Source organism: Bipolaris victoriae (assembly GCF_000527765.1).
Source record: "Bipolaris victoriae FI3 unplaced genomic scaffold scaffold_1, whole genome shotgun sequence".
NCBI lineage: Eukaryota > Fungi > Ascomycota > Dothideomycetes > Pleosporales > Pleosporaceae > Bipolaris > Bipolaris victoriae.
Window position 1 is genome coordinate 330702 of NW_014575391.1, and position 14338 is coordinate 345039.

The 14338-nt window shown below is 52.1% G+C and overlaps 8 protein-coding genes across 8 annotated transcripts; 4 read left to right on the top strand and 4 right to left on the bottom strand.

Moving 5' to 3' along the window:
* Positions 1–1575: 1575 nt before the first annotated feature.
* COCVIDRAFT_11274 (hypothetical protein) lies at positions 1576–2208 on the top strand (the record flags this gene model as incomplete). Its single annotated transcript, XM_014706755.1, has 3 exons — positions 1576–1663; positions 1726–2042; positions 2149–2208. The coding sequence occupies 3 exons, from the start codon at positions 1576–1578 to the stop codon at positions 2206–2208; spliced, it is 465 nt and encodes a 154-aa protein (XP_014562241.1).
* Positions 2209–2263: 55 nt separating this feature from the next.
* Positions 2264–2500, top strand: COCVIDRAFT_84432 (hypothetical protein; the record flags this gene model as incomplete). The annotated part of the gene is made up of 1 exon (XM_014706897.1): positions 2264–2500. The coding sequence occupies one exon, from the start codon at positions 2264–2266 to the stop codon at positions 2498–2500; it is 237 nt and encodes a 78-aa protein (XP_014562383.1).
* A 331-nt stretch (positions 2501–2831) lies between these two features.
* COCVIDRAFT_32858 (hypothetical protein) lies at positions 2832–4039 on the bottom strand (the record flags this gene model as incomplete). The annotated part of the gene is made up of 3 exons (XM_014706898.1): positions 2832–2942; positions 2995–3639; positions 3689–4039. 3 exons carry the CDS (start codon positions 4037–4039, stop codon positions 2832–2834), a joined length of 1107 nt encoding a protein of 368 aa, XP_014562384.1.
* Positions 4040–4581: 542 nt separating this feature from the next.
* On the top strand, positions 4582–6286 carry COCVIDRAFT_32834 (hypothetical protein; the record flags this gene model as incomplete). The annotated part of the gene is made up of 3 exons (XM_014706899.1): positions 4582–4595; positions 4684–6037; positions 6095–6286. The coding sequence occupies 3 exons, from the start codon at positions 4582–4584 to the stop codon at positions 6284–6286; spliced, it is 1560 nt and encodes a 519-aa protein (XP_014562385.1).
* A 506-nt stretch (positions 6287–6792) lies between these two features.
* On the bottom strand, positions 6793–8461 carry COCVIDRAFT_21830 (hypothetical protein; the record flags this gene model as incomplete). Its single annotated transcript, XM_014706786.1, has 3 exons — positions 6793–8048; positions 8105–8323; positions 8395–8461. 3 exons carry the CDS (start codon positions 8459–8461, stop codon positions 6793–6795), a joined length of 1542 nt encoding a protein of 513 aa, XP_014562272.1.
* Positions 8462–9372: 911 nt separating this feature from the next.
* Positions 9373–10593, top strand: COCVIDRAFT_21831 (hypothetical protein; the record flags this gene model as incomplete). The annotated part of the gene is made up of 1 exon (XM_014706787.1): positions 9373–10593. One exon carries the CDS (start codon positions 9373–9375, stop codon positions 10591–10593), a length of 1221 nt encoding a protein of 406 aa, XP_014562273.1.
* Positions 10594–11261: 668 nt separating this feature from the next.
* COCVIDRAFT_11279 (hypothetical protein) lies at positions 11262–12801 on the bottom strand (the record flags this gene model as incomplete). Its single annotated transcript, XM_014706756.1, has 2 exons — positions 11262–12584; positions 12760–12801. 2 exons carry the CDS (start codon positions 12799–12801, stop codon positions 11262–11264), a joined length of 1365 nt encoding a protein of 454 aa, XP_014562242.1.
* A 614-nt stretch (positions 12802–13415) lies between these two features.
* Positions 13416–14192, bottom strand: COCVIDRAFT_84314 (hypothetical protein; the record flags this gene model as incomplete). The annotated part of the gene is made up of 1 exon (XM_014706900.1): positions 13416–14192. One exon carries the CDS (start codon positions 14190–14192, stop codon positions 13416–13418), a length of 777 nt encoding a protein of 258 aa, XP_014562386.1.
* Between the last annotated feature and the right edge of the window lie 146 nt (positions 14193–14338).

The following is a 14338-nucleotide window of genomic DNA, read 5'->3' on the forward strand; positions in this document are numbered from 1 at the left end:
CGACTAGCGGGGTTTGGATATGTTTATATTTCTCAATACAGCGTTGAGGTATGCAGGTATTCAGGCAAGGGCACTGTGGCGCTTGTTTATTACAAGGATAAGGATGAGTATCGTCCTTGTCGCTGGGTTGCTGCCGTTCAGGATGATAGGTATGCTGGGTCCTGCAAGAATATGAATTGTCAAGAAGTGTTTTAGAGTTAGGTAATTTCTTAACACATTTGGTCAAAGGGCCACTTTGGAGCTATTTTGCACATTATTTCGAGACTTTTTACTTTTGAAGCTTCTGGTTTGCGTCTATGGTCCAGAGTTATCTGTAGGTTGTGGGAATCTTATTGGAGAACAGGCTTTACATTCTAAATTTCACACAAATTTGAATTTTTCTATAGAAAATATGATAAAAAAAGCTTAATGCTGTTAGCAAGTAGTGGTGGAACTAACACCGAGGTATGTTTCCATCACATGAAAGTCCTTAGGTCAAGGAAGCATATGTTTATCGTCATTATACCGTCGATTTGTAGATCTAAAGGCTCGCACATAGGACATTTGCAGCTGAAATTACTCATGAAAATGGAAGTCGTTTGAAGTTCACAAGTACATAATTATAAGATTCCCCAGACTATAGCCCGGTTCAGTGTCTTAGTAATAGGGACGCCACCAGGGATGAGCTCATATGACTAAAGCTTCTTCAACAATGAGCGCAAAAGATGCAAAAAATTTGGTTTCAGCGTTACAGCCACTAAACCGTAGGTATTCAACTTTGATTAATATGACTTGCAAAAAAACAAAAAACATACAACAGCGGGGATTCGCCAGTGGTCACCCACCTGACTACTAGTCCGCCGGTCGAAGATTTAACGTGTGGAGAGCGGACGGGATCCGGTGCAATACTTCGCCGATGGTCGTATGTGGCATTAAAATCAGGAACGATGTGTTATATTCGTACATATTATGTGTTTTGCTATGATAGTATGTACCGGTTTTTGGAATAAAGCTGGATGTGTTGCAATGTCTAGGGACATTAGGAAGTATGCTGGTTGACACCTTAAAGCTTGGAGAAGGGAGGAACCAGACAAGAATACTATGGCAACGATGTACTCAACTGTCTATGCAGATGCAATCCATAAAATCTGTATCTTGCTGGAAATGATCTATAAGGTTATATTGGATGTCGCGTGCCGAAGGTATAGTCGTCACTAGCTACCTGTTATAACGACGGTAGACTAAGAGCCGCATGGTTGTTCCGCACGCAGGGAAACTCTCTGCACGTATACAAACGGCCTATTTTAACGCAATGCTTAGCATGCAGACTTAAACCGCATGAACTAGTATGAGTGGAAGGTCGTCACCACCCGACTCCATGGTTGAAGTTGTTCGGTAGACCCCCGCCCCGCCCCCCGTCTAGCGCAAGTATATATGGTCCGTGCACTAAAAGTTCATCATCGCAATCATCGTCACAAGCGACAAAGCTCGAGGCCCGACACCACCACCACCCATCGCCAACTCCACCCCCGCCTCTATCCAACCGCCACCTTCTACTCTTTATCTCACCAATTAAACACATACAACTCCGTCACAATGGTTCAGCTTACAGAAGTCACCGACGAGGAGTTTATGCGCGAGCAGGAAGGTCCCGTTGACGACGAGGACTGGGACACGGACTCGGGTACGACACCACAATCCTGCCTCTTCACAAACCCAGTTTACCCGCTTCGCACCCACTCGCAGCAATTGCTAACCATGGCAAAACCGCAGATTCCGATACTTCGTCCGTCCACTCGGTGCAGCCCGATGAGACATTTTTCGAGCGCCTTTCAGCGCTGCAAGATATGATTCCCGCCAGCACACGGCGCTCCGTCTCGTCAAAAGCAAGCACAATCTCGTCGTGGTTCAAGAGCGGCCTGAGCATGGGTGGTAAGACGCTGTGGGTCGTGAGCACCAGTGCGCTGCTGTTGGGTGTGCCGTGGGCTTTGGCGTACAGCGAGGAGCAGATGATTGTTGAGCAGGAGAGGGCTGAGTTGCAAGCACAGCGCGCGCAGAACGAGGTACGTTTTTTTTTATTTGTTGAAAGAGGCAGTTCTTCTTCTCAGCCAACATATTGCTTGCGTCCTATCAACCACATATCTTGATATGCTAACTTTTTCTTAATAGTTCATGGCTCCCGGTGCGCCACTTCCAGGCCAATCGCAGGGCGCAAAGCCGGCTTTGTAAAACCAGTAAAATAAAAACAATTGTCATCTCCCCTCATTTGTCGCACTTCCGACAGATGGGCTCTCACCGGGCACAAGCGCCGACGGTTTCTTACTTGGCTTGTTACGATAGTGGGATTGGTGCATGGGACGGGAATGATCATGTACATGTAGCGGAAACCGGCAATTCTTTTTCCCAGCCGTTAACGATCTGTATTATATTTCTCGACTCCACGATAATTTATTGCGTCACACACGAATGGCTGCTATTGAAACCCAAGTGTGAAGAGTGTAGCTGCTTACAGTATTTTTGATTTTCGTTTTTTGGGTGCCCCACGGCCACTATATTTACAAATACATTCACCTCGATTTCCGAAATCATCTGGCGTACAACATAAACCGCCATGGTCCGGTCTACCAAGCGCTCGTAGCCCATTCCATGTGAACATTGCGCCGTTTTACATTCGTAAGATGCTGTAGCAAAAAACATTCACTCTATCGGCGCGCATGCAGTACCGTAACCAATCCGCAGATGGTGGGGTAGAGGTTCTACCCAGACTGCGCTCGCTCCAAGAAAGGTGATAATACAGCAAAGAGAAGAGTCATGGTATTATAGTCGATACATGGGTGTGAGTTGAGAGGCGTTTAAAAGGGAATCGCACCGGCTGACATTGCGGCACCCTGTTGTTCTTGTTGCTCCATGACAGCCTCGTCGGCTGCTTCTATTGCGACGGCCAAACCGAGCTTGGCAGCATTCTGCAGCTTGTTAGCATTGCTCATTGAAACTTGAATTTTTTTAATGACGTACCTGCTTGTGGTCGATCTCGCCTGAAAAGGTCACGCGAATTGGTGGCGCAATCATCTTCTCCAGCAGACAAGCTACCTTGCCTTGGTTGTCGATCTGCGCCCTGAATGAAGACTGACGGAAGTCGTATTTGGCACCGATTGTGACATTTCCCTCCTTCTGTGGGCCAGCCATGGGGCCTCCAGGGCCAATACCAGCAAACGCCAAGTTGCAGTTGATACCCGTCTCGACCTTGTCTGTGAGCTTGCGCCAGTATGAGGCTTCCAATACACCACGGTCAGGGATAATCTGGCCACAGGCCATCCAGTCTTCAGTCCTGTAGCGCGCTGCATACGAAACATTGAGTTCTGGTGGGTATGCCATGGCGGGGCGTGTCCAGAAAGCGTCAATGCCGAGTGCGAGTCTTGAGGTAATGGACTGAAGGTAGCTCCCCATGAGCATACCGGTAACACCACCATCAAGTATCGAGGGGTTGACGGCTTTGAGGGAAGCGGAAAAATCGGCGCCCGTGTAGTCGTTCTCAAGCGAGACCATGTTGCCCTGGGAAGTGAGTTGGACAGCGGCCTTGGAAACGAATGCTGACGTCCAGCGCCAGTTGAAGCGGCCGGAGAAGGCGAGTTCATTGTCAATGTTTCCTTGCATGAATACCTGCAAAATGTCAGCATGCTAAAAACAGCCCAGCAAGCGAGCGACGCACCCTAGGTGATCCGTAAAGAACCATGTATGAGTATGGGGGCATGACCTGCGACCCCATAGACAACGAGTGGGCAACCTGGAAGAGCGGGGCAGCGCTGAATGCCTTTGTGAGTTCGGCGCGCAGGCCCGAAAAGCTGGAATTGTTCAAAAAGACATCGCGCTGGACCTCGCGGGCAATGTTTTCCACTGTGCCGGGGTTCCTGAGGCCCAATGCCTCTCTCCGTTCTTGAAAGGTATCGTATACGTTGAGGAATTGTGCGAATGGGCCGGTATTGGCTGCGCGAGGCCGCGAGAGGATATCAGCGACAGCCTGTTCCTGCGCCGGGTTGCTGAGCTGCAGCGGGGTAGCCATGACGAAAGTGTGCGTCGAGGTCCAAGTAGAAGCTCCCTATGTATATGGGAGGGCCGGCACAGGGGGAATTGGAAATGGCAGCAGGTGGGTGAGGGGATGCTGTGATGCGTCGCGGGCGCTGGGCAGTGATGATATCGTGAACATTTTCTCAAGTTACTGATGACATAATAGGCGCTAGCCCACGCAGCGCCCGAATCCGTTATCTTCGAGGGCTGGCTCCCCAACATGACGGCAGCGGACATTTGCGCCTTGAGTCCTTCGACTCCCAAATCCTCCAAAAGAAAAAGCACTGACTGGTTCTTCTCAGACAGTCCTGCGACGTGGCCTGGTTGAATCGCTACATTGAACTGTCGCGGGTTGTCGCGCCTTGCTCGCTGACGTCGCTCGGCACACCTTTGGACTACCGGGGAACCGTGACCTTCTTGAAGCATCCATACCTTACTCACATTTCTTAACGAGTGGCTGTTTCCCTTTCATCTCACAATCCGCAGTCTTCTTCTTGCTTCAATTCTTCTCCCTATAGACTTTGCCTATTTACAACTATGGACACCCTACTGTGAGTGCCATGACCCCACTTTCCACGGCCATGCTCCAGCAGCAGCGCTGCACATGGCCCCAAGAAAACATTCACTCACCATGCATAGCACCGCTGAGATATACGCAAACTCACCCCGCTTCCGGCGGCGGTCGAGTACAGCCGTCGATGCAATCCACGACCTGCCTGCTAGGGAAGAAATGGCGCCTGCCCAACTCTATAGCACAGAGTCGGGCCGCCTCTTCCATTCAGGCAGGATAGTCATCGCCACCTGCGGACTCCCGGCTCGAGGAAAGACGCACACCTCTGTTGCCCTGGCCCGCTACCTGCGCTGGCTCGGAGTCAAGACTCACGTGTTTCATCTTGGCGACTACCGTCGCGCTACGCTAAGTCCGGGCATGGACGTACCTGAAGACTACTTCTTCCTCAACGCAGCACCACAGTCCGTCTTGCTTCGCAACAAGATTTTGAAAAAATGTCGCGACGATATCTATCATTTTCTGGAGAACGACAAAGGTCAGGTAGCCATTTACGATGCCGTCAACGCCATCAGCCAGGGCCGTCGGTCGTTAGCCAAGGAGTTCGCAAAGAATGGGATCCAAACAATCTTCATCGAATCACACTGCACAGACGAACGCATCATCCAGGAAAACGTTCGTCGTGTTAAGATTTCCTCACCAGATTACAAGGGTTGGAAGGACGAGGACGCAGTTCAAGACTATCTGGCACGTATTAATGCACGGATACCTCATTTCGAGACTATGGAGGAGACCGACCTACATTGGATCAAAATGATCAATGCTGGCGAGCGGGTCGTTGTAAACAACTGCGCGTTTGGATACCTCTCACAGCGTATTGTCTTTTACCTGCTCAATCTGCACATCAAGTCACGGCAAACATACTTTGCACGTGCCGGAACAACGCGAGAGGAGGATTCATACAAAGCCGATGCCAATCTCTCACCAGAGGGTCACGAGTACGCAAGAAAGATGAGCGAAGTGTTGTTGAAGTACCGTGAGGAAGAAAAGCAGAAATTAATCGAGTCTGGAGCGACAGATGCGTCTCTAAAACCACTGACCATCTGGACTTCGACACGTCGAAGGACTGTCCAGACTTCAGAGGTTCTAGCTTCTATGGGATACCGGGTAAGGCAACGATCTCAAATGAGCCAGATGAACCCCGGTGTGTGCGAGAAGATGTCCGAAGCCAAAATTCGAGAAGAGTTCCCCGAGGAAGTCAAAAAGCACGAGGTAGATCCATACCATCACCGATACCCCCGCGCAGAGTCGTATCACGACCTTGCCGTACGCATGGAGCCCATCATTCTCGAGCTCGAGCGCGAAGAAAACGATCTTCTGATCATCGCCCACGAATCCGTGCTTCGTGTGCTTTATGGATACCTTATGGCATGCAATGCAGCAGACATTCCCAAACTCGAGTTTCCCCGTGATGAGATTATCGAAGTAAGTTTACCCCTTAACCCAAGCTCGTTTCTCATTCAAAACACTTACATTTTCTAGATCATACCCTCGTCCTACAACAACGTCGCAAAGCGCATCAAGATCCCCGACCTCCCCGAGTCAATGGTCCCCGGTAGTCCCGAAGATATTCAAATTCCCGTCCCACCAAGTGGCACCGTAAGTCCACTGTCTGGACTGGGAACTCCTCCTTCCAACGGTTCTGGCACTGCAACACCTTCGCAGCCGCAATAGCAGTATGGTCTTTAGCTCTTGAATCCAAAGTCATGTGTTAATTCTTGTTCGTGGTGGGAGGAGGAAATCGCAAAAAAAAAAAACGGATGTGAGGCAGGCCTTGATTCGTGGACATGGGCTATGTTCTGGCAATGATGACATGAATGGGTACTTGGCTATGGCGGCGTTGGGGCACTGGTGGGTACTGGTGGATGGAAGTGTAGACCTCGTTAGACCTATGCATATTCTTTTGGCATTCGTATGTAGTAGTATTCTTATTGAATCCTATTCTTCTGCTGGCCACTTATAATCATACAGTCCGTAGGTGGGATTCTTTGGGCCGACATATTTTGACCCTCGTATTCCATTGCAATCATTTTCCCTGTTCCAATCCCCTCATACAGATTCTACCAGTTGCATTGATAGCAAGGCAAACAGGTCCCAGGGCATAAAGCCCAAATAATACCAAGCACACTAGTAATTCCAACCTCAGGTCGGATCTATCCCAGTGTCCAAACCGCGCCAAATCACCAGCGAACCTGGATGTTCGGATCACCACTCAAATCCGGACCCATCCACCTATCCCCCAGCCCGATACCATGAAACCGCATCCCATACCGTGATCCGTCAATCTGGCCCGGCATCAACGGACGCGGATCACACTCCAGCTCCGGCACGTCGAGATCGAAAAGATGCGGGGTAGCCTTGAGCAAAGCATCGATGTCTGCGTCAGGGTCATGGATATCGGCATCAGTAGGATAGTAGTGATCTTTGAAGAGATCGAATTCCGGTTCAATGTCTTCTTTGGTGGAGGAACTGGGGTGAGTGGGACCTTGGACGGGTTTCTCGGAGTAGACTTCTGCGGGGGTGGGCCAGGATGTAGTGTCTTGGGGCTTGAAGCCGCGGTCGTGCGAGGTGTAGTCGTGGAATACGAGAGCAGGGTCTGGCACGTAGGATGGGCGGCGGATAGATGGGTAGGGTGCATCGTCTGGGTAGATATCTGCGGAGGAAGGCTCGGGACCTTGGTCGGAACGCTTGGTGCGGGTGGCTGCTCGGGGGCGAGTGGCTCTCTTAGGTGGCAGGCGGTTTGCATGGCTCCTCTGTTGCAGAGCTTGGACGGCGGACTGGAGGTCGCTGAATCGGCGGGGGCGTCTAAACGCTGAAGGTCCTGCAGTCACGAGTTGCGGCTCCAAGATATCCGCAAAGTTGGTGCCGCGCTTTTCAGCAAAGATCTCGCGGGAACTTTCTCCGATAAATCCAGTAGGTGGTTGTACAGTTCTGGTAGGCCAATCTTCTTCAACAATCTCACGGGGATGCTCTCCAGCAAATCCGGGAGGTGGCTGTACAGTTCTGGTAGGCGGATATTCTCCAACCTCCCGCTCTTGTTGTATGCCAAAGTCATAGCCATGAAGATTCTGAGGTCCTATAGCTGTATGATCTGAGACACCCTGCGCGTTAAGAAAGCGGGCTAGAGCGTTAGCAGTAAACGGCTTACCGAGAGCTCGACCCATGAGCTTACCATGAAGATTAGTGCTAGCAGGACTTTTGAAGTTGGGGAGATTGCTGGGGCGTGTCGTTGAGTCGTCGGCGCGCGCCTTTACCTTCCCCACTATGCCGGGGAGTCCAAGACTGGTGCTAAGCTCTTCGACTTCCGGGGCACTGAAGCTGGGCTCATAGCGTTGTGCAGGCCAAACCCATCGTGACTGATAGGGCGTTGCAATGTGGATGGATTCCGTCGGAGTACCGGGGTTCTGTGCTGCTTGGTTTCCAGCTTGACCTAGGGCTACGCAGTGTTTGCATTAGCACTGCATGTTTGAGCGGTGCTGGGCCTAGTCTTACCATGCAGCATATCATGAAAATCGGCAAATGACATATCCAGCTGGTCCGACTGAGTGCGTGCAAGTTGCGGGACACTCGGTCCACTATACTCCTGGTAGTCAGGGCGCATCTCTCGGGAAGGCCGAAAGGGAGAATCTTCTATATTCAAGTCACTGGCTGATGGCTTGAACCCCGCGATGGAAGATAACCACCTTCGTACATTCCCGGGACGCTCAACCTCTGCAGAGAGTTCATGCGGGGAGTTAGCTTCGTATCAATATCTGCCGCTCCAATTTTGGCCGGCGTCGGACTGAAGGTGGCTGCTTCGGGGTTAAACGAGGCACGACTGCGCGGGAGTTCTGGTCGTGTTTCTTCCATGCTGTCGATATTACTGCTGGGTGCTAGTTGAGGGTAAGAGGAGGGACATTCAAACGGTTGTATAAAAACTATTTTTCAAGTCCATTGTGCTGCAGTGAATGCGGCAACCAATTAGATGGTCAATCACCATTCACTCTTGTTTCTAAATTGCACAGGCTGAGCTTGAATGTTTGCTGCATATTGGCAGCAATTGGATGGGTTTGCATCGAGCAACCGGACTAGGAGATTTCTTTGTGTTCGAGGCCGGAGCATGACGATGGTAGCTTTGACGCCGGAGTGACTGGGTCTTGTACATGGCATCATGTGGGGGTTGACGCAGGAGGTCTCGTGGTGAAGGTGAGGGTGAGGGTGATGTGGGAGGAAGGGCAGTTCTTCTCAGGCTAGTGCGGATGAGCGTGGCAAGGTCGGGCTTCGTAGTGGTTGCGGGAGGATGCCCAAGAGCATGGTGTCGGTGCCAAGTCAGAGGCGATGTGTTGTAGTAAGTCAATCTGCCCCCACGATATCCAGGCGGGCGGGTGGGCAGGCCACAGCCAATAGGCGCACGGGCAGGTGGCCATGACTGACGCGCGTGCGACTTTTTGTAGTAACAGGCCAATAGGGGGCCAGCACGATGACGCGCTTGCGCGCCTCGTTCAACAGGGCTGAAGGTCCATCTCACAGTTTAAAAAGTGCTGCCGTACGCACATCTTCTGCCCTGGCCTCGATCCGGATCGCTGTTGTCCTTGTCAAGTCTTTTCCTCTCTTGGTGGCTCCAATCCTTTCTTCCTGCTTAGTTTTTTTCCGAGTTCCCCTCGCCTGGCTGTGGTCCACCACATCACGCGACCCATACCTTAACCCACCAGCAATAATGCACATACGCTCCTTTACGACCCTCAACCACCAAATTCACCAACCAAACCATTGTCTCCATCATGCCGATGATGCTCACCCCAGAATACATGCCCGCCATCCTGGACAAAAAACAAACGCTTCCCGGCTCCTTTTACGGTCACCCAATACGGACAGCTAGTAAATGTGGCCATGCAATTCACCCTTCGAGTTCGACACATGTGCCATGGTGCCCTCGATGCGCTCTCTCCCGGGCCCGTGCAAGGTCCGACGCCGCGTTGAAGAAGCTGGCCAGCCAAGGGGGCTTGAAACCCCCCGAGCCCATGCGCAACCAGCGGTGGAACAAGGCCAGAAAGGGGTATTTCATTGCAAAGCAGCGCTTCGAGAAAACGAGGAGAGACGATCAACTCCGCTGGGAGCGGGAACAATTGTGGGACGACGCACACAGACGATCAGACCCGCGGTCAGCCCAGGCAGCAGTCCTATCCCAGAGCCCCTCGCTCTGCACCATCTGTGACTCTATGTCAGCCTCGTATCCAACCAGTGTACCCGAGGCGCAGGCTGCAGCGTACAATGTGGCTTGGTGGGAAAAGGCCGTCGCTGCCCCTATCACGTCACGGCCCCTCGACTCCAGCACACCGCCACGGCCTCCGCCTCGGCCAGCATGCACCACCACTCAGCACTGGCGGCCGCCAGCAAAACCACAACAAGGCAACCCCGAATTGCTCCAAATCATCAACAACCACCGCCACTATATGCAGCAGCAAAACGCCCTCCGCGAGGCCTGGAACGCCCGAAACAAGACAGAAGCAGCGGTGCGCCTCAAGCACGGCCTGAGCCCCGACTTTGAAATTGCCGCCACCTTCTGGGACTTGCCTATGCCCGGCTTCTTTAGCTGGCGCAACTACCGCAGCATCCAGGAACAGGGTCGCATGGCGGAGCGCCGAGCACGTGGAAACACGACGCGGCCTCGTCCTCCGCGCAGCTCTCTATCCTACTCGGAGTCGTCGGAGCAAGTGCAGGTCGAGCCGGAATTCATCGAGACGCTGAAACAGCGTGAGGAGCGCGAGGAACTGGAGCGCCAGACGGCAAAAGTCGCGGGCCAGGTCGGCTACTTGTACTTTGTTGGTGGTGGTGGTAGCGTCAATGGTTTGGAAATATGGCATGATGACGTCGAGCGCAGCGACAAGAACCTCGTTGTCCGCATGCGGCGATCCCCGTCTGATACATCTGGTAGTGAAGACTCGCAGGACATAGACGACGATGACGATGATCCCGATTGGATGGACATCGATGTCCCATAGATTCAAAAAACTCTTTCTTTCCACATTCAAGATTACCTCAGGTATCAAAGCAAATATAACAACAAATAAAAGTAAATAGCAAAATAAGCTATTCCATCACCCACCCACAACAGTGTAAACCAATTGAAAACAAAAAAAAACTCTACTAAAGAGATACCAATGTAAAATTTTGTCATGAAATGATGAAGTGATGTCTTCCCGCTCCCAACCCCTCTCACCCCCCTCCCGCATTTTTTTTTGCCTGTCCAAAATACCCGCGCATTAGCCCCGGACAACGGCAAATCTCCCGCTGCCGCTAAACCCTCGTTGCCGCACAAGGCCGTTGATCAGCGATAAGGATGTAGCCTGTTTGTAGAAAAACTGGGTTGGTGCTAAAATAAAGTGACACCCCCTTGCCCAGCTTATGCCTTATCTCATGGTCTCTCCCAAGAACAACAACAAAGCCGGGAGGTTGAGGAATCTAAGTATAGCAATTTTTTTGGAGTCAAGTTTCGAAGAACCTGGGTGGGAGACATTGAATTTATGTAGGTATAGGAGACTACTAGGTAGAGAAGTAAGACTAGTTCCATATGGACGTGCCGTCATGGCCGTCATCCAGTCATGATTGTGTGGGTACTTACAGATTCGACACCAAGCAGGGGGGGTATACCACACCGTGACTTGAACAATCACAACTCCGTCCTCTTCCTCGCCTCATCCTCCCACTCTGCAGCCTCAACCCCCCGCTTAAGGTGCACAAACTCTCCTTCCTCGTCCAGCCCATCCCCATCACCTTTACTCTTCGCCTTCTCTGCTTCCTTTGCATTCGCCTCTTTTTGCATCTGCTCATCCACCTCCTGACGCTCCACAATCTCTGCTTCTTCACCTACTTCCCCAATCAGGGGTCCCTCGCTTTCTTCATACCACTCTGTGTCCTCCGTCCACTCAATGATTTTCTCCTTGGCTGTCTCACTGAGCGTGTAGTAGCCCGGGTTATTGCGGGGATCGAACATGGACGTGTGCGCCCATGTCTCAGCTGTAGCTTTATCGTTTACAGCAGGAATGAAGAAGTTCTTTAGCTGGCCTTTTGGAAGGTTGCAAAAAGTGCGGTCTCTACCCGCGACTTTGCCTGTCCAGCCGTGCTCTTTGTTTTCGCTGTTGATAGCGTGACCCAATGTGGTATACATATTGCAGAAGCCAAGCTCGTGCGTTGTAGTAGACTTTGCAATCTTCTCTAGTCGCTTACGTAATTCCTCAGGTCGCGCAAGGACGCCGACGAATTCCAGGTGCGACGTTGCCCATGCTACGCCCTGGCTGATCTGGTCTTTCTTCATGTATGCTGCGGCACCACCAGCTGCAATGGCTCCTGCGGCTCCTGCAAACATTGCCATTTTTCCGTAACGCTGCCATAAAGGCGCTGATGCTGCATCCGCGCTTGGAGAAGTCGCGGGCGCAGGGAGCATCTTGCTTGTATCGACCGTGCTGGAGGCCGTGTCTTTGGCGCCCCATCCAAATGCACCGGCGAGGTTGGTGTACGCAGAGTATGCTGAGCTCGCCGTATTCCAGTGCTTTTCAGCGCCATGGGCTACCACGCCCGGCGCAATACCTAGATACGGCGTGTCGAAGGCGAGGATACCTTGTATGTATGGGAACATGAGTGTCGAGTGTTCCGACAGCGAGTCGGCGCCCGTTTGCGAATTCGACTGTGAATGGATCGGCTGTTCCGAGAGAATGGAGAGCAGTGTTTCTGCCGCTACAATGCCACCCATGGAATGGCCCACCAGGATGGTCCGCACCGAGGGGTCGACTGTGGGCGAGGGCGTCGAGTTGGCCACCTCGAGATCGATGATCTTGTCCTGGAGCCATTCCTTGAATCTCCCCACACACTCGTGCAAGTCGCCTCTTGTCTCAAATTGGGGATACGTGATTGTGAGGATGGTGACCTTGGGCAGGGCATGCTGGAGCAGCGCCTTCACGTGGCTCGGAAACGTTCTGAACGTCTCATCCCCGCCCTATTACTCGATTTGTCAGTACATGTTTTCAGTGCCCAGTTTCACTGCCTTCAAACCGCCTAGTGCTGTAATGGCGCTGCTGGTTGTTTATGCTGAGACTGGGCCTGGCCGCCACCTGACAATGACGTATGGCACTGGTCCCGCATGGGTCCGCGACGGAGGGAAGCAGACGTACCTTGAAGCCGTGGATAAAGCATAGCAATAAAGTCTTCCTCATCTTCCACGGCTGTGCTCCTGCATGGTGGGTCCAGAGTCAGCGGAAAGGCAGCCGACAATACGGCGAGCGGAGCGGGAATGGGCCATTACGTCTAGGGCGCAGGTGGTGGCCACCCCCACTCGCTTACTTACCACCTCGCATGGGTCGCCTGGGTTGGCCGGAGCAGTCTATTGCCGCGGGCTGAGAGTAAGACCGCAACGCATGAGCCAAGACGTCACAAATATACAAAATATGGCCTATAGTGTACGGAAAAGTATAGAAACTAAAGCATACAAGAGTGTCATCTGTCAACTGACGAGTCATGAGCTGGCGTGCTTCTGTTTGATTCATCGTTGTGTATAGTACTATGTCACTATGGCACGAGACCAGCTGCCTCTGCCTCTGCCTGGATCTGTGGCGCTGCTCTACAGCCCATTCTGCTTTGCATCGTCGTACACATGTCCATTGCTTCCAATCTGCTGAAATTCCCAGCTAGCTGTAGTACTAATCGATCTTGCAATCCATCGGTACGGGTATATGGTACAAATCAAACATGCTAATGCCCCAAACGCCGTGTCGTGAGCCGTATATACAACGCTAGGAAATAAGAGAACAAAAAAAAGAGTGATATGCAACTATGCACAGATGATAAGGAGGAAGGCTGTCGCTAGGAGAGCTGCTGCGGCACCACCATATATATCTTGGTGACTTGATGAGCCTGTTGCGACAACATCAAATGGTGATCCGCCGCCTGAAAAAGCATTGGACAACTGCGTGCCTGGCGCGAGCGATGGGTCGGGAGCGTTTGTGTCTTCGGGCGGGACGGCTACCGTTGTAGTTGGGGTCGATCCCGTTGCATTTGGGTCCAGAACCAGGCCGTTTGTTGAAGAAATCGAGCTAGTGGTTTGTTCGCTTTGCGTGTCGGTCGATGAGCTTGACGGTGTCGGTCTTGCCTCAACCGTCGAGCTGACTGAGCTTGTCTCTAATGTTGATGACGACGACGACGATGATGATGCCCTTGTGCTTGTGGATGACCTAGACGACTGTGTGCTCGTCGTTGGAGAGTCTGACTTGATGGTCGTTACGGTAACGCCAGGACACAGACTCGCGATACCCAGTCCATTCTGGAAGACACCAATGAGACTCAGCTCGCCCACGTCAACGTCGGCGCATCTCTTTTTCACACTGTCTCCGATCTGGTTGAGACCCCGTACGCAGGAAGCGCTACATGTTGCGCCAGGCTGAAAGTCACCCGGTACGCATCCAGAAATGGCCGAATAGTAGACAGTGTTGCAAGCCGAGGGGAGGTTGTCGATCCGTGGAATAAAGGCTGAGAGTGAGACGGTCTGAGCAAGGGCGGTAGATGCGCAGAGCAACGCCAGTGCGGTTGCACGTAATGATATCGATATCATTGTGAGGTTTGTCGTGGTAGGTGAAGGGTCGGTGTGTAGATTGGCAGGTCTGGTGTGAGGAAGCAAACGTATACGAGCGGCGATATCTGGGCGCACGTTCAGGCGTCGTTTACCGAACGCAAAATGCCGATGGAAGAACGTCTTCC